We start from the raw sequence: 19,080 nt of genomic DNA, 5'->3' as shown, positions 1-19,080 counted from the left end.
AAAGTTAGCTTGCGAAAATCGCAAACTGACAGGGATTTCCATGAAATAAAGTGACTTTTATGCCCCCAGACATGCTTCCCCTGCTGTCCCAGTGTCATTCCAGGGTGTTGGTATCATTTCCTGGGGTGTCATAGTGGACTTGGTGACCCTCCAGACACGAATTTGGGTTTCCCCCTTAACGAGTTTATGTTCCCCATAGACTATAATGGGGTTCGAAACCCATTCGAACACTCGAACAGTGAGCGGCTGTTCGAATCGAATTTCGAACCTCGAACATTTTAGTGTTCGCTCATCTCTAGAACTAACCCTAAGGTTGAGGCCCCACATTGCAGAAATTCAACAGTTTTTGCAGATTTGGTTGCATTTTTTTAAGCCAATGCCAAGAATGGCTACAAAAGAAGTAGAAATATATAAGAAGTCCTTATACTTCTACCTTCTGCTCAATCCACTCCTGGCTTTGGCTCAAAAAAACTGCAGTGAAATCCAAAATCAAAAAGAAAAAGCTTCACATCCGCAATGTGGGGCCTCTCCCTAAATCTGTTAATCTTTCATGTACTTTATAACCCAAATTATCTTGGTTGCCTTTCTCTCCACTCCTTCTATAGTTCAGCTATGTCCTTTATATACACAGTGTTCACGTACTAGTGAATTGGATACAGGCATACCATTGTTCTTGTCATGCGCTTCTATGCCTCTTGATGTATCCCACCATTTTGTTTCCCTGAACTGTCTTAATCAGTCTTGTGGTTTTTAACCAATTCCCTCATACAAATGCACGGCATGGTCGATAAGTTACTGCACCATGTTGTACATTTACAGCATAGGCATGGTGTCCTTGCTGAGCTGGTGCCAACAGCATGGGTTGTCAGCCTTTCCAGCTGCCAGACTGCTGCAGTTCACATAAGTCTGATAATTACTTAGTCCCTTAGATGTGGCATTCAAGGGGTTTTTGACAGTTGAATTCTTCCCTGGATGCATTTTTGCTAATGCAGGTCCCAGGTTTAAAAAATATATAAAAAAAAACCTGACAAACAAAAATTCCCCTTTTCCATTTAAATATCCAGTATCATTGCATAAAAAAAACAATACAGGTTTTAAAAGGGGTCTATCATTCAGATTTTTTATTTTTAGCAATCCCTATCTTCATATAACCTATAGAAAGTTTATTTAAGTCTACCTTTCGTTTCCTGAATCTTGCTGGAGTTTTCCAGAAAAAGGCCTTTTCTTGAAAATTAGTATTCATGGAGTACGAGGGGTCCTGCCTGTGCTAGCAGTAACAGCCTGTATGGTACTGCTAGCACAGGCTTCTGGCCTGTATGGTACTGCTAGCAAAGGCTTCTGGCCTGTATGGTACTGCTAGCGCAGGCTTCAGGCCTGTAAGGTAATGTCCCAGACCACGTACCATACAGGCCCGAAGCCTACTAAAATTAACATCGGATCCCGGAGAGATGAGTAACACTGTTTATTATTTTCTCTCACCTCCCCTGGGGCTCCGATTATTATACTTGGGGTCTGAAAAGACAACTACTTTGTCTCTTTCCAACTTATTTGCCTCCCTCTATCACTTCGCTGCTCTCTTCCGTACCTGTACTGCTCTTATACAGCACCATTAAAGTCTACATAGCCAAGAGGTTGAGAGGGAGATAAGGATCTAGAGTGTAGGCTCTGGAACGTTTTCTCTCCACACAGAGCTAATAATAAATAAGCAGATTTTCTAAGTATTTGTGGAGAAAAAACTCTGCACAGCCTGGGCTGCTTACCCTTCCTCTCCCTCCAGCAACATCCTCCTCTCTTTTCTCTATATTTCAATAGTATACAGATCTTTAGTATACCATTCAAGCATACTTTAAAATCACCTTTATGTGCCCTTCATAACTATTTAGTCTCTCATTCAATACTGACTTGTTTAGTTGGATATCCTAAAACAAAAGGCACTTGATATCATGGTTGCTATCAATAAAGAGGAGGTTGCACAGGCATGGCTCTCTCTATTCACCTCTATAATACTGTAATAGAGCTGAACAAGTGCTTTGCTGAATTTATATCTCCCATAAAACTAAATGGAAAAAACTGCATGCATTGCCATCTTTGTATTTGCAATGTCCATGGCATCAGGCAGGATGGTGGTTTGTGGGAACACTGTTCTATACTGTAGTATATGCAATAACCGAAAATACAGTAATAGTTGAAGTGTTTGTTTATTTATCTGTTTTGCTTACATACTGTATATAGTGCCATCATATTCTGCAGTGCTTTACAGATCTTGTTGACAGTATCCCATATATCAGTATGTCTTTGGAGTTAAGGAGAAAAGCAGAATACTGGGACACCTTAACAAACACGGGGAGAACATACAAACTCCTTGTCCTTTGGCTGGAATCGAATGTATGACTCCATTGCTGCAAGGCAACAGTGCTATCCACTGAGCCACCATGCTGCCCTTATGTTAAGCAAAGGGTTAAAACTACAATCACGTGTAACAGCTTGGTGACATGTGCAACAAAGAACAAACTCCTAAAAGCAATGTCTGAATTATTTATCCTTCAACCAATCATCTTCTACTAATGGACTATGCTTCCAACACAAACATGCCATTAGAAATTATATTAAAAGTTTCCTTTACCCCTCCCTCCATCCCTAGCTGTATAACTTGAAAAATCAATAAGATCTGAACGAAGTATGACAAGCCTGTCAATGGCTTCTTCCTTGCATATATTTTTCTCAGACGTCTTTGGGCTATAGTTTTTGTACGCTCTATTTGTTGAACTCTTAATGGTTTCTCTTTATGCTTTCTTTGTAGATTGAACAATATTCTTCTGAGTGCCAGATTTGGAATAATAAGCTAAAGTACTGGGATGCTTACAATGAAATGGCTCAAGATATCACATTTTATGAAGATGTATTACCTATTCTGCATGAATTAAAATCTAAGGTATCGTATCTCTGCTACAGAGTCCTGTTATTAACACTGAGCTGAGAAGGCAAGGAAAACAGCAATTGTTATGTTGGTAAAGGGAATGTATCACCATTTTTTATATGTGTTTATTAAAACCAGATTTTATTATCTGTCTTTTTCTGACTGTAGATTCTTTTTATTCTATTTTTTGTACATGTTTAAGGGGGCTGCCATCTTTCCTGAGCTTCTCTTTTCTCTTTCTCCGTTAACAGCATTCAGTGGTATGGGCCAGTGGTGTCACCTATGAAAGTGTTTATCTTCTATTGTAAACCTGTCTGTGACAGGTGACTGTTGGAAAGAAAAAAAAAAGCACAGTAATTTAGCGACCACTTTCTTGTGGCCGGCAGGCATTCGCAGTCGGCTTTGCCCTAGGCCCGAGACCTAGAAGTTTGATGCTACCACCAGAAGAAGACGCGATGAAGACTCGTTCCTGAAGAAGATGGAGGCGATGCTTCAGAGTTCTCTCGCAACATTGGGGACGCCCCCAGTGCTGTTTAAGCGCTGGGGCCCGCCCCCAGTGCTGCGAGAGAACTCATTTGCATACTAACGAAAACCAGATTATATACCAAACGGCGGTGTGGAGAAGACATCTAAAAGTAGGAGAAGAATAGCCTTTCTTAATGCTATACCTACGTGTTAGGCAGAAAAAATTGAATTTTAATGATAGGATCCCTTTAACATTTGGCTATAATTGACCTGAATTTATCTTTTTTAGGAAATTCGTAATCGTCACTGGCTTCAAGTCATGTCTGTAACTGGAAGTTCCTTTCCACTTGAAACTAATGTTTTGAAAGTGTCCCATCTTCTGGATATTGGGCTATTAAAGTATGTGAAAGTATTTAGAATAATCGGGCATCATCTACTTGTGAAAACCGTAAAAACTGAGATCAGGCCTTCTGTATAAGTATACTTCTTAACATGACAGCCTTTGTAGTACATTTTTTTCTTGTGAGCACACTTTAATATTCCTGTTATGGTACAATTCCAGGAGCAAATATCAAAAAACTGCAGGGTCTGGCTGATAACAGAAAGCAGTAGAACTAGTTGCTTAAATCTTATAGTGCTGAGAAATAGATACCTAGATATCCAAACATCTTCATCAGCACCAGCTGTAAGGTTAGATGGACTTTAGGTTAGAGTCCAAATTATCACCACCAGAAACCATAAAAGAAACAAAATCTCCATTAACTGAAAACAGAACCAGAACCCACTATTAACTTATAAGGCAGATCTGAAACAAGGGAATAAATCTCTAAGCAAATGTTCAGTGCCAGGAGATCACATGAGATGAAGAATCAGGAGGCAAAACAGATATCCAATATAAATCCAAGGTTCTTTTCCAAGAAGTTATGTCAGAGGCAGAATCAGGAGACAGACAAATGACCAGAAACAAGGCAAGAGTCTGGAAAAAAGAATCCAACACACACACAATCAGGGTTCAGAGTCAAACTAAAGAACTAAATTAGCAGGCACCTCATTCAGGAGGAAAATTCTGATAGTGCAGAAGTTTCTCAGGTCTTCAAGATAACCTTAAAAGGGTTGTCCGGGAAAAATTGATAAATCAGAAATCATCTAAGCTCCCACCTCTTCCTACCTTCTAAATTACTTACTGTTACAAAAAGGTATATTTACCTAGATTGTTCCTGTGACTACCCAGGCACATTTTCTGATTTTCTGATGACATTATGAGGAACTTGTAGTTCCCCTTCTGGAAATGGAACATCACCTAACTAATTCAACCTCCCCACCACCACTGCCCTCCATCCCATCAAACTTACCTGTCTTCCCTTTTGAACCTTCTGGACATGGGATATCACTACTTCTGGGCCTGCGCAATAGAACCGGAATGCTGGGATGAGCACTATGTCTTCTCTTCTTGATGTCTGCCAGCCACCCATGCCTTATGTAGCAGAGCCAGAATGTCAGCATGGCAGCTCTCTACTGTACATTCTGGTGTTCTATTGTGCGAGTGTGGGCAGCCGGCAAATATCAAGAAGAGGAGGTATCGGCAAAGAAGATGTGATTTCCCGTGCCCAGAAGGTCCTAATGGAAACAGGTAAGTATAATTGGGGGGGTTGGGAGTTAGAGTTGAGTTGATTAGGAAGGGCTAGTAGTTGGCAGGCTAGCTAGGGAAACAGGGAGGCTGTGTGAGTGAGAGAGGGAGGGAATCAGCTCTGAGTGGCTTAAGGCATCATGGTAGTTGTAAGAAAACAGAACAGGAAGAGCCCGATGTAAACAAATGCAAAAGGTGCCAGGAGCTCACAAAGAAATCAGTCAAAACACTGCTAAAGGTATTTGGATGCCCTTATTAACCTATTACTAGCACTAACATACCTTTTGTGAAACAATATATTTTTTTTACCTGGAAAACCCCTTTAAAGGAATAGTTTTTGAATTGAGATTTCTAACAAATCCAACGCCATCTCCAACGTGTTCTGTATATTTTCAGACATCCATACGTTACCCGTGCGCTGGCCCTGCCATTTATTCATGGCCAGTGGCTAGCACACGTTTGTGAGCAACCACCATACAATCTGAAGAAAATAATATTTCATTAATATGTAATCTATAACCTAATAAATATGACTGTAAAATGAAAATAATTTTTATGTGGAAGCCTGATGAAGTGCATTTAGCACGAAACGGTTGTCGCTTCATTTCTTCTACATCCCATCTACCCTACCCCCGTCTGTAAATGCTGTTCAAGTGCCTATTTTTATGGAAGATTATTAAAGTTTGGTGAATTTTACTACTGGCTGGTGAGTGCCCTGATTTTTTTCTATTTTTTTTTGCACTAATTTTTATGTAATCTCCCAAATAATATAATATTGTTTATTCATATGTATTTTAATTTCCTTTTTAATGCATTTATTTATGCAATCTCATCTGTATAGGTTTCAGAAGCAGTTACTTTCAATAGCAAAAGCAGCAAAAAAGGAAATGGATCTAGAAATGAAAATGAGAAAAGTTGAAGAGGAATGGAGTGACAAGGTATTTTATTAACATTTACATTAAACAGGATCTTACTAGCAAAACCGACTGACTGTACAACCTACTGGTTACTATCTTGTTTAAAGAGGACCTTTCATCACTTGGGGCACATGCGGTTTTATTCAGCGCACTGTCGGCTTTCATGTTCTGTGCCCCAGGTGACGAGCTATCGGTACCGGTACCATAGGTCTTCACCGTCAGAAGGACGTTCCTGACAGTCAGTCAGGAACACCCTTCCTCTAGGCAGCACCTATAGTGCTGTACTGTCAGAGCGGGGAGGAGCCTCCTGATAGTGCTCGTTCTGGCTTTCCTGACTGCCAGAAACGCCCTTCTGACGGTGAAGAGCTATGGTACCAGCACCGATACCTCTTCACCTGGGGCACAGATCATGAAAGCCGACAGTGCGCTGAATTCAGCGCATTGTCTGCTTTCTAGCGGTATATAAAACCGCATGTGCCCCAAGTGATGGATGGATAGCAAATGATATGCAATCTTTACAATGTGCTACTTGCAATATTTGAAAGGAAGCCTATCACAATATAAACGCAGTTAACCCTTTTAAATGTAATTTCATTCTTGTTATGATATGTCTAGGTCCTGAGCTTCCAAGCTTACAAAAACAAAGTGCTGTTGGTAAAGGATGAATCTTTTATTTTACTGGAAGAATTAGAAGATGCCCAAGTACTTCTTGCACAGATGCTGAACTCAAAGGAAATTGATCCTCTAAGAGAGGAAGCAACTATTTGGGCAGAGAAGCTAAAACGTGTGGGTGAAGTTTTGGAGCTGTGGATTGAGGTACAGGAGCTGTGGCAACATCTGGAGGAAGTGTACAATAATCCCACTATTATCCAGGTAATACTTACATACTTCATTATAAATCATACTTACCTTAGAATACCATTATTAACTAGTAGTTACCTAGTAATGTGTGATCATCCTGATAAATATGGGCAGCTCCTCTCCGGGCATCCTTATTTTATTGATTTAAGCAAACACTTTAGCAAACAAAATTCAATGCTAACAAGGCCCAACCAAGGCTCTGGTATCTTACCAGTCATGTAAGATTTACTCACGTGGACACTTGTCTGTCATCACTTATGTGTGTCCGTGGGTCATGGAGATGTGACTCTCTACCAGTATAGAATCTCTAGTGACTATTGGTAGAGTCACATACTATTGTTAGGCCCCACATAGTAGGCCACAGGAAAAAAAAAAAATGCTATAAGAGCAACTGTGGTGTCAACGCATCACGTTTTCTTCTGCAGCATTTTTTCATAAAGTCTTTCTGCATCTGTTATACCTATTGTAAAACCGCCGGCGTTTCCGTAGTTATAATTGACGTGCTCCAAAACTACAACAGTTTTGGAAATTGCAGTGTGTCCGCTGCATGTATTTTTCTGCAATCTGTGGATGGGATTCCCTAGATTCCCATCAACCTTCCAGTGACTGTAAAATGCTGCGGTTTTTGCCCGCTCTGAAAGGAAGGATACTCTCTTAACTACAACTTACTCAACCTGGTATAGTTTCAACTTTGAGTCACTCCCAAAAGTCCAGTTGCTGACATTTTTCTATCAATCCAAAAATCTCTCTAAAAGGGGCTCTATCATTGGGAAAAGTCATTTTTAACTAAACACATACTTGCATATCCTTTACAAAGGCTATTCTACACATAACTTTTGTATGTTGATTGCTTCAGTCGTTTTTGAATGAGACCGTTTTTATTCATAAACTAATTAGCCTCCAGCATGCACCCTGGATGTCTCAGTGAGCAGTGTCTGCTGTGTGTGTGAGAGCAGGGAAGGCTTATGAGTCAGCAGCAGCCTCCCTGCTCTCACACACAGCAGACACTGCTTACTGAAACTTACAGGGTGCACGGGCTCATTCAAAACTGAGGCAATTTACATACAAAAGGTATGTGTGGAATAGCCTTTCTAAAGGCTATGCAAGTATGTGCTTAGTTAAAAATGACTTTTCCCAATGATAGAGCCCTTTAATAGATGGAATCAAGGTGTGATGCACTTTAAGTTTCCCAGTCAGCCACTGCTCGGCACAGTTTACAGATTTATAACATGCTTTTAATATTTCAATGCCATAATAATAATTGCATATATATATACATAGAATGTTTCATTTATGCTCAATACTCAGGACCTTCCTCGGGATGCAAGAAGATTTGCAAAAGTTAACAGACGATGGACTTTGATGATGGTTTCAGCATACAAAACAAGAAATGTTCTTCAGGTAAAAGCGAATTCTAAAGATTTAGAAGCAAATAGGATATTTTTTTAGTTTTTACTTTGTCATGGAATATGTTTTTTTTTTTACTCATGCTTCATAACTCTGGAGGAATAAAATATCTTTATTTTTAAAAGGCAGATACTAGTTAAGGCTAAGGCTGCACATTGCAGAAATGCAGCTCTTTTTGTTGCAGATTTTGCTGCAGTTTTTTGAGCCAAAGCCAGGAGTGCATTGAGCAGAAGGTAGAAGTATAAGAACTTCCTAGATATTTCCCATTCCTTTTGTAGCCATTCCTGGTTTCGTTGCCATTCTTGGTTATGCATACCTTTCATACACTTATCAAGTTGTCAATAAACTCAAGAAGAAATAACAAAGGAATAGCACAGCAAAAGATTTAAGAAGAGATAAAAAAACATTTTTCAGAATTGTGTTATGGGGATGTTATGTATAAAAGCTAAACTTATATTTTCAATACTTTTTTCCACAGTGTTGCTGCACAGGAGATGTCCCCAAAGAGGTTCTTCTGAGACACTTCTACCAGGAGCTTGAGATTTGTTTTTGTGCTTTGAGCTCACACCTTGGCAGAATGAGACAGACTTTTCCTCGCTTCTACTTTTTGTCAGATTTGACTTTGGCATCTTTGCTTAGCAGACCCTATGATATCAAATATCTTTGCCATCATTTGAGGTAATGTACACATCTTTAGAGATAATACTTTTGTTATAAATGAAATCTATATAATGGTAAATAAAAACTAGTGTATTATCAGTGTGTAACTTTGTTACATGCATTCAGGGGTGAGCCTGCTCCTTTCGCCGCCCGAGGCTAACTGCAGAAAGCCGCCCCCCCCCCCCCCGCCGGAGGAGGGGGCGGATCGGGGGGCGTGGTCGGCGGATCGGGGGGGGGTGTGTGGCCGGGCGGATTGGGGGCGTGGTCGAGTGAAGGGGCGGGGCTTAGCCCCGTTCGCCGGCAGAGAGTAGGCCCGGAGACTGCCTGCTCTCTGCCTGAGCATGATGGGAGGCTGCTGGAGCAGTGCTGCTCCAGTGGCCTCCCCAAACCACCGCTCGGTGATAAGCCAGTCCAGGACACCTTGTCCTGGACTGGCTTAGGTTAGCAAAAATGCCGCCCTCCCTGGGGCCCTGGCACAGTGCCGCCTGAAGCGCTCGCTTCAGGTCGCCTCATGGGAGGTGCGGCACTGCATGCATTTCCACTATTTAGTATAACAGTCTTTAAAATTTAACAAGGGCCTGTCACCCATCCTGTCACCACCAAGGGTCCCATCCTGTCACCACCTCCAGTTCTTAGTATCTATTAGGCGAATGCCATATAAGTAAATTTCTGAATACCGTATAAGTAAATGCAGTACAGGAAAAATGTTGCAACTTACAGAAGACTCAATGTCTGTAATCATTCACATTTTTCTTCACTTCTTCCAGCTGTGACTTTTATCTGTAAAGTTTGTAACATGGACTATAGACTCCCACCTAAAATTAATACTACCCAATTTCCCTATTATTAATTATACCCTCTTATGTCTACTTGTATAAATGATATCCCTGATGCCATCTTACAAAAATATTGCAACCTACTGCACCCTTATATTAATAATGCCTGTTAGTAACCCCTTTGTATTAAATGGGTGTTCCAGGAATTGGAGAAATCACAGAGGAAGTTGGGGTAACAGTTGAAACATTGAAAAAAAAAATTCTTAGGGTGGGTTCACACCTGAACCCCGGTCTCTGCTTTCAGTTTCTGTCTTCTGCCTAAGAAACTGGACAGGAGACGGATACCGCCAGTCATTTTTCAAACCCATTCATTTGAATGGGTTTTCAAAGTGTCCACCTGTGAGCGGTTTATGGTCTTCGCGGCAAAACCGTTTTTTGGTTTTTTTTTAACCAGACACAAAGTCAGACATGCAGGACTTTGTGTCCAGTTAAAAAAAATGGTTTCACCGTGGAGACCACAAAACGCTCACGGGCGGACACGGTCTGTCAGGTTTCCAAGACCGGGGCGCAAATGTGAACCCGCCCTTACCTGTCCCGATTTCTTGTGCCACATGTGATTGCTGAGACCAATCAGTGGCAGCAGAAAAGGACTCAATGGCAGCAATCACAATCATTACTGATGTCACTGATTGGCCTCAGCAGTCATGTCCAGTGCAGGACTTATGGCGGAGGAGGCAGGGTGCATTCTTGACCAGACAGTGACAGCAGACATCATAGCCCCTGGAACAGGTGAATATTATTTATTTTATTTTTTTTAAGTTTCACCTTCTCTGGCTTCCCCTGTGGTTTGTCCAATTCCTGGACAACCCCTTTAAGGGGGTAAATGAAAAAAAAACTTGACTCACTTACATACTCTTGGGGTCTCTTTAGTCACATCAGGACTACAAACAGCTGGTTGGTAGAGATGACAGGAATACTGCTGATTGCATATTGATGATCTATTCTAAGCCATAAAATCAAAGGCGTAGCTAGCGGGGGGGGGGGGGGGAGCAGCTGCCATGGGCCCACTGACTCTATGGAGCCCATCCTGGGGCCACTATTAATGCTTTACTTTTAACTAGATCGGTGTATGCAATTTCGGGGGTGCCAACACTTACGCCAATGACTGCATATACTGAGATATCTTGCCACCCAATTTGTGTACTCTGTAATGAGTTCAAAAGTTATAGTTAGTTGTAAAATTGTTCCACCTGTATATGTATGCGTACAATTGGTACACAGAAACTATAATCTTATGACACAAGCTTTTTATGAGTGTGGGATATTGACAGACACCACTACCTTATACTTTCAGATACTTATAAGATTACATAGACTAGTTTTTGTCTAGTAACATCATTATTAAGATCATGGGGATTTAATTGTTATCCCTTTAATCTTATTTAAATCACAGATGTTAATCTGTTGGTATCTCAAGACATATGGGGTTTCTTAAAGGCCAATCTGGCTCAAGTCTTACGTATATACTACCTTCAGGACTGGATCATGAATTACGAAGAATTTATAGCAGAGACACATTAAATGTTTAATTTCTTGAATCTTTCTCCAAATAACTAGAAGTGTTTGGAGCTGTTCTCCTAATGATTTTCTCCTAATTTGTTTTATTTCATAACCTTTCAGGTGCTTGTTTAGTGGAGTTTCCTCTATTGAGGTAGAGAAAGTTGAAGAGGAAGAAAGTGTGATCTTTGATGAAGAGGAAGTTGATGCAGCAGGGCCAGTTCTTGATTTTATAAGTGTTCGATCTGGAAATGAAGGTTGGCTTTCATCAGGACAAAGAAGTACAACACATGTCACAGACACAGAAAGTACATTTCAAAGATCACAAAAATCTGTAAGTTAAAATGATTTTTATTTAGAATTCAGTTTCTGAATTATAAAATTTTGGGCACTGTACAATAACTAACAAAATAAACACACACAGATATAAATATATATATATATGTATATATATATATATATATATATATATATATATATATATATATATATATATAGCTGGTACCCGCGACTTCGTCTGCGGTGATTGTAGCAGTGGGTATATACAGGGGCGGGTAAGGTTTTCGTAGTGTGTATAAGGTATGGGATATGAAATGTAAGTTTGTATCTTGTTTTTGCTGTAATTCTGAGAATACGTGAGACTTTTGTGTTGAAGTTAATTTGTATTTGAGCTGCTATACGGTGTTGTGAGAAACTGTACATAGTGACTTTGGGACAGAGGTATTTGAAGTTAACCTTTTCCCGCCGATGGCATTTTTTGATTTTCGTTTTTGACTCCCCTCCTTCTAAACCCCATAACTTTTTTATTTCTCCGCTCCCAGAGCCATATGAGGTCTTAATTTTTGCGGGACAAATTTTTCCTCATGATGCCACCATTAATTATTCTATATAATGTACTGGGAAGCAGGGAAAAAATTCAAAATGGGGTGGATTTCAAGAAAAAATGCATTTCTGCGACTTTCTTACGGGCTTTGGTTTTATGGCGTTCACTGTGCAACCAAAATGACATGTCCCCTGTATTCTGTGTTTCGTTACGATTCCGGGGATACCAAATTTATATGGTTTTAGTTACATTTTGACCCCTTAAAAACAAATCCAAAACTGTTAAAAAAATTTTTTTTGAAAAGTCGCCATATTCCGACAGCCGTAACGTTTTTATACGTGCGTGTACGGGGATGTATAGAGCGTCTTTTTTTGCGGGACCGGGTGTACTTTGTAGTTCTACCATCTTCAGGAAATGTTATTGCTTTGATCACTTTTTATTCAAATTTTTATCAGAATCAAAACAGTGAAAAAATGGCGGTTTGGCACTTTTGACCATTTTTCCCGCTACGGCGTTTACCGAAAAGGAAAAATATTTGTATAGCTTTGTAGAGCAGGCGATTTTGGATGCGGGGATACCTAACATGTATGTGTTTCACAGGTTTTAACTACTTTTATATGTGTTCTAGGGAAAGGGGGGTGATTTGAATTTTTAATCCTTTTTTTTTTGTTTTTAATATTTTTTTTTACTTTTTTTAAACTTTTTTTTTTGCATGTATTAGACCGCCTAGGGGTATTGACATGGGTGGGCGGTGTCGTGGATTGTCAGAGCGGTGGGGGTCGGCAAACATGGCTGCTCCGGAGCGTTAAAGAGAGCCTCCTGGAGTAGCGTTAAGGTGAGGGGCAAAGTGGTAAAGTATATGTATATGAGATTGTGTGGGGTTAGGGGCGAGGCTGCAGAGGGCAATATGAATTTTGTGGCTTGCTATGGTCCAAAGTGTGTGAGATTGCAGAGATGGTGATGTGAGTTTGGGGTTTGTGGGGGTCCTGGGAAAAACATATGTGCGCTATTGTGACGAAAAGTAGCCTATTGCGCAATGGGGTGTATTAACTATGTTCGTGGAAAATTTCAGCCAAATCGGTCGAGCGGGTTTTGCGTGATTGACTAACAAACATCCGAACACACAAACCCACAAACATCCAAACTCACAAACTTTCACATTTATAATATTAATAGGATATATATATATATATATATATATATATATATATATATATATATATATATATATATAGTGATGTACGGGGGATTCAGAAGCTCTGGTTTCTTCTTCAAATCAGCCTTTATTGCAGCAGACAAGTTTAAATGTAAAGATTGTGCTGCTCAGCGGCTCAGCATAAACAAACAAAAGAAAACAAAACCCTACGCCTCTCCGGCGTTGTTCCCTCACTAACCAGGGGTCTGCCTACCGCTGGCCTCCTAACAAACAATGTTTTCCAGATCAATAAGAGGTGTGCATACCCAGCTCTTTAGTAGTGTCCTCTTTGGCAGAGCTTTCTCCCAGACTGGTTGACTGTGTCAGTCTTTCAGTCTCTCTCCTCTCTAACCAACACACTTGTGCTACTTACAAAGCCCTGCTGGTCTGTTTCCAAGCCTGGAATGGATTGCCCTGCCGGACTGGCCTGAACTTTACTCCAGTCCGGGACCTAACAGCTGAGTGCCTGTGCATACTGCAACAATCTGGGGGTAATATAGCGGTATATATACCATAAAGGTCTGGTTGTAGGTGTGCCAAGTCCCCATTCTAAAGAGTTGGCTTTGTGGCATTTATTTTAAAAAATGCTTAATCGCCATTTTGATTTTCCTTGTGTGTTTGCAGTCATGTTATGCCTTCATTTTACTATTTAGTTTTGTTTTAAAAAATTTAATAAACAGAGTAATAAAAAATTGCTTAGTCCATGTGGTCTAGATATCAACTCACTTTATCTGCTTAGAAATACTGAAACTTTCCCACTCAATCACAGACTATACAAATAGTGCACAAGGTACATGTGGTCTCTAATAAAACTTAAGCCGGAGTAGTAGTTATCCATCAGTTTTCCAATGAGAGAAATAGCAATACAGTAAATCTGTTTTAGTTACCACAGACAGTGAAATTGTTGCTGAATTTCCACCAGGGTCATTCTGCAGCATTTCCCACTCCAATTCTGGGGGCATTCACACGGAGTAACGCCGGGCGTGTATCACAGCCGTACACGCCGGCGTTACGGCAGACTGCCAAACACTTCCCATTCACTTCAATGGGAGCGCTCGTAAACGCCGCTGTTACGAGCGCTCCCATTGAAGTGAATGGGAAGTGTTCAGCAGTCTGCTGTAACGCCGGCGTGTACGGCTGTGATACACGCCCGGCGTTACTCCGTGTGAATGCCCCCCTTGGGTGGTTTATTTGCATGTGAATCAGAGTTAAATAAAACAACGATATACTGCAGTTCTTTTATGCATTCAACTCAATGGGTAAATTAACTTAAATCCGGTTTCTGGCAAAAAATGTGTGATTAAAACTTCCAAACTTTATTAGAAACATTTAAAAAGACACAGACATATAGTGATGAAATAGTGGTCCGCTATTCACCCTATTAATTTTTTGCCCCTATCTTCGTATATATATATATATAGACCTATGGGTAAATACGCCTTAACATGTCCTCCAGCACAATGCATGCGATGAAGAGACTAATAGAAGACGCTTCAGTTAAATTTCAAAAAGGCCCAGTTCACAAACAGTACAATCATGTAATCTAAGTGCTAGTACACCCACGCCCTTACAATCCCCCACTTCTGTATGTTCAGGGTGTGTAATTTAGGGTAATCTGTTGTAGGGGCTCCTTGTGAATAGTCCTATTTGTGATGTAAACTAGACATTGAACTATTTACTGATCTCCCAACAGCTTAAAGTTGCGGTTTATACAGCTCTATTGCACTACTGATGCCTGATCCGTCTTTATCATAAACACAAGACAGTCTAAAAAGCTGCTAGCACTTCCTTCAATTCATTAAAGGTAATAGTGAACCGGGTCCTTATAGCTCATGATAACACTAAAAGAGGTACAGCAGAGTTTAGCATAAACAATCCCTGCTGATAAGCACTCCTGCTGACAGTGGGGTGTGATAACTGGCCATTGTCTATATACGCTTAGCAACAATGTAACCCATCCCCACTATTTACAACGTCTATCTCTCAACGCGTTTCCCCTGGCCTTTCTATTTTGACCAAGTTCATCAGGAGAGTAGTCTATGGAGCCGTATAAATAACCCCCAATAAAATAATAAAGATGAGATTGCGGTAAATACCGCAGTTCTCAGCGCCCTGGTGGTGGACGCCGATACTTGATGTGAGCCCACTTGAGGGGCTAAAGCGTGTGCTGTAGCTGCATATGAGCCTTCAGGGGCTTTACAACTCAAGCAACACTATGAATACAAAAGATTTTTGAAGCTATTTGTTAATCAAAAAAATAATGTATTTGCCTTGTGTCGCCTTCTACATGAGTATGTTATTCTAATACTTCACAGGCTGGTTTGTCCCAGGAAAGGAATCAATGCATTACACAGAAGGAATCTAGTCTGAAAATAAATGCGGTGGCTGTAACAGGATATGCAGGGGAATGTTTGCAGTTGGATGAACAGGTGACTATTACCTATCACCTATTACCTGTTATATGCCTTTCTTCACTTTTTACTCTTGTATTGAAACCAGTCTTTCTGCATTACTCATCTCGGAGCTGTTTTGTGTGTGCATAGTTACCGTGAGACCAGTAAACAGTAAAACAGTTGTTCAGGTTTTGAAAAGTCTTCATATATTTTTTTCTTCTCTATTTGTTTTATAGGTTGCTGTTACGTCTGGCTTAGGTACCTGGCTCAGTAAGCTCCACAGCAACCTACGGACATCATTGAATAACAAGATCTGTGATGTCATTGAAGATATTAATCAAGGAATGGCCATAGATGAGTGGGCACAAAAGGTATCACCTGGCCTGGATCTCGTACTATTAAACACCTGTAATAAGTTCATTCATGTATTTCTGGGACTATTATTACTAAAAAAAAACTTTAGAAAGAAACACTTCTGACACTCCCTTTGTACTTTACTTAGTGAAAATAGTAAATCCAAAGAAGAAGTAAAACAACAGAAACAATAAAATAGATATAAAGACAGAATTATAAACAATTATGTCACAATGTGTATGTACTAAAATTATTGTATTTTATCATTCATGTCATGCATAGAAAATGATGTGATCTCGCAAGTTTATCACTCCTTTTAACCCACTTCATATAGCTGTAAGGCCTCGTTCACATCTGCGTCGGTAATCCATTCAGGGGAGTCTGCATGGGAACCCTCCTGAACGAACTACCGAATGCATTTGCAATCAGTGTACAGTGAAAGCACACGGATCCCTATAGACTATAATGGGGTCATGTGCTTGCCGCAAGATCTCAGCAGGGAATATGTGGACAGTATTTCACAATCTACTTTTCTGTCCACATGTTCCTTGCGGAGATCTCGCGGCAAGCACACAGACTCCATTATAGTCTATGGGGTCCATGTGCTTTCACTGCACACCGCTTGCAAATGCATTCGTTAGTCCGTTCAGGGAGTCCCCATGCAGACTCCCCGAACAGATTACCAAACGCGGATGTGAACCAAGGGTTAAAGCTTTTACTACAGACTGCCAGCTCAGTGGTTCATCATCTGACTTCGCATTCCCTGCTGAGCAATAGTGGACATAACAAGTCAACACATTTTATTAAAATGCATTCCCACATAGTGACTACCAGCGAGGCCAAAAACTGTGCTAACATACAAGGGTAAATCTGTAAAACTTGTGATGCAGCCACATCTCTTCCGTCCATTGGTCGCTATATACAACTATATCTTTAGGCCTGTTTAGAATTAGATAAACTATTACATTTGTTGCATCTAATTAAAGTAAAAGCTCAAAAGATTCAACAGGACAATATGCATGAGATAATGTTTTCAATAACTAATGGGAAATGAATATCTTATAACTTAAAAAAAGGTTTTCTCTACATCGGTCCAGGGGATCTTTCCAAATTATGATAGTTATTCTCTACTTTACCTTTTTTTTTTTTAAGTACCCAACTCAAGTTGCAGTCCTTGGTCTGCTTTACCTGTGGACGAGAGACTTTGAAAGCTCTGTTTCTGACATAAGACAGGACCGCAAGGCTCAGTCTCGTATGCTGAAGAAATATACAGCAATGGCTATCAAGTTGTCTACTATCACTGCTGAAGGACACTGGAAAAATGTGGAAGAAGCAATATCACAGTCACAAAGGCTTAAACTGGAAAATATAATTATGGTATGATTTTTGTAGAACAGATGTCCATGATATTATTGCTTCCAGTAAGATGCCAATTGCCTAAAGTATTGTAATTCATGCCATTCTTAGGCTATATGCAGAAATATATTTGGTTCTGCATATTTTAGGGACTGGTGGTGTTCAGTGCTCCCATTCACTTCAATGGGAACACCAACTACCTCCAGTCCCATCCAAATTCAGACTAGCTGTGCTCAGGTTGAATGTTGAGCAGCACAAAGGTCGTGTAGATTTCATTATGTAGGAAAACTCTTTTAAGGGTGCGTTTCACGATGTAAAGTGTAGCGTGATCTGGCACGTATACACGTGTCAGCATTTTGCGCGCTCAAAAACATCCCATCCCGCTAAATTACAGGCGCAAAATAATGCGACGTATACTCTCGTAACTCCCATTGAAATCAATGGGATCTTTTTGAGCGCGCAAACTGCTGACATGTGTAGACGTGCCAGATCACGCTACACTTTACATCGTGTAAACGCTTAAGGGCTTAACAACACAAGATAACAAGAAAAGAGACAAAGGAAGAAGAAGGAGAGCTGGAGTATGTCCTGCTATGAGAATGTGGGGATGTATGGGCACAAAGCACACTTCTCTAGCTGTAAAGAAAAATGTCTTGGCCGCTATTGGAAATTTGTGTAGCACAACATTCTAATTTAAATCAAACCCAAAGCAATCTCAATACTAGATAAAACACAAAGACACAAACTCAAAGCTCCAACTAAGTATCAATGTATGAATAACACCAAAAAATCAGTATTAAATCTAAATAATTTATTGTTACACAGTTTTTAATATTAAACATGATGGTATCAGGAAAACACAAACACATAAAAACATTTAAAAACAACACGTCAAACAACAAGAGTGGAGGTCGCATTGGAATGAGCAGCTTCAGCAGGTGTATAATCTGCTGACTATTGCAATGGGGCCCAATGATTTCTATGTATGTAATTTTGCATTTGCAGAACTGATTTCAACTTTTACAAGTAACAATTGTTGCATTTATTTATAGCAAATACTTTATCTTCGTGATGTCATGGAAAAAATTTTATCCCAGAAAGTACGTGAGACTGCTGATTTTGATTGGAAAAGAACTATGAAGTTTTACTTGAAGGAAAAAGGTAAATAAGTCATCAAGATATACATGGCCACATGCAATATATGGCTATGTTGACATCTAGGCTGGAGTCCCCATTATAGTTAGTGGGGTCTGTCAGACTGCATGGTATCATAGGAACCAATTTTTCTCTTTTACCAAAAACCGTAACAACTTAATGGAATAAATCAATACTACTTAAATAAGCTATAAATAAATAAACACACAACACAACCAAATTCTTTAGTGGATAATAATTGGCCACGGTGTTTATTAAGGTTACAATAATTTAACCATGAATAAATAAATAAATAAATAATTAGATTAAATAAATAATTAAATAAATAAAAACCAATATAAATAATTTTAATAAATAACGAAATAAATAATCATATTAATCAATAAAATCAATCAATCAATAAAATTCAAGTCCAACCAGCATAAGCTGATCGACTAACCACCTTCAATAAACACCATGACGATGAGTTCACTAACATCTTAACCAATAGGGTGGGCGGGTGAGGGCTTGCTTGAAGATCACGTCGCGAATGCCCGAACAGCTGATTGCCGGCTTTTTATATTCAAATTTCGCGCCAAAAACACCTGATCTCTCCAATCAGCTGACAGAATCCCAGA

At 39.9% G+C, this 19,080-nt stretch overlaps 1 protein-coding gene across 1 annotated transcript in view; it reads left to right on the top strand.

The window, feature by feature from the left end:
- The window catches only part of LOC142197756 (uncharacterized), a 234,218-nt gene that overhangs the window by 66,043 nt on the left and 149,095 nt on the right, over positions 1-19,080 (top strand). The window contains exons 33-43 of the mRNA XM_075268284.1: positions 2,801-2,932; positions 3,672-3,781; positions 5,851-5,947; positions 6,542-6,799; positions 8,096-8,188; positions 8,673-8,872; positions 11,311-11,521; positions 15,521-15,634; positions 15,835-15,969; positions 17,105-17,329; positions 18,361-18,469. Of these exons, the coding sequence (XP_075124385.1) occupies positions 2,801-2,932; positions 3,672-3,781; positions 5,851-5,947; positions 6,542-6,799; positions 8,096-8,188; positions 8,673-8,872; positions 11,311-11,521; positions 15,521-15,634; positions 15,835-15,969; positions 17,105-17,329; positions 18,361-18,469 (1,684 nt within the window). The remainder of the gene's footprint in view (positions 1-2,800; positions 2,933-3,671; positions 3,782-5,850; positions 5,948-6,541; positions 6,800-8,095; positions 8,189-8,672; positions 8,873-11,310; positions 11,522-15,520; positions 15,635-15,834; positions 15,970-17,104; positions 17,330-18,360; positions 18,470-19,080) is intronic.

Source organism: Leptodactylus fuscus, chromosome 3, assembly GCF_031893055.1.
Source record: "Leptodactylus fuscus isolate aLepFus1 chromosome 3, aLepFus1.hap2, whole genome shotgun sequence".
Lineage (NCBI taxonomy): Eukaryota > Metazoa > Chordata > Amphibia > Anura > Leptodactylidae > Leptodactylus > Leptodactylus fuscus.
This window is presented reverse-complemented; position numbering and strand designations above follow the sequence as displayed.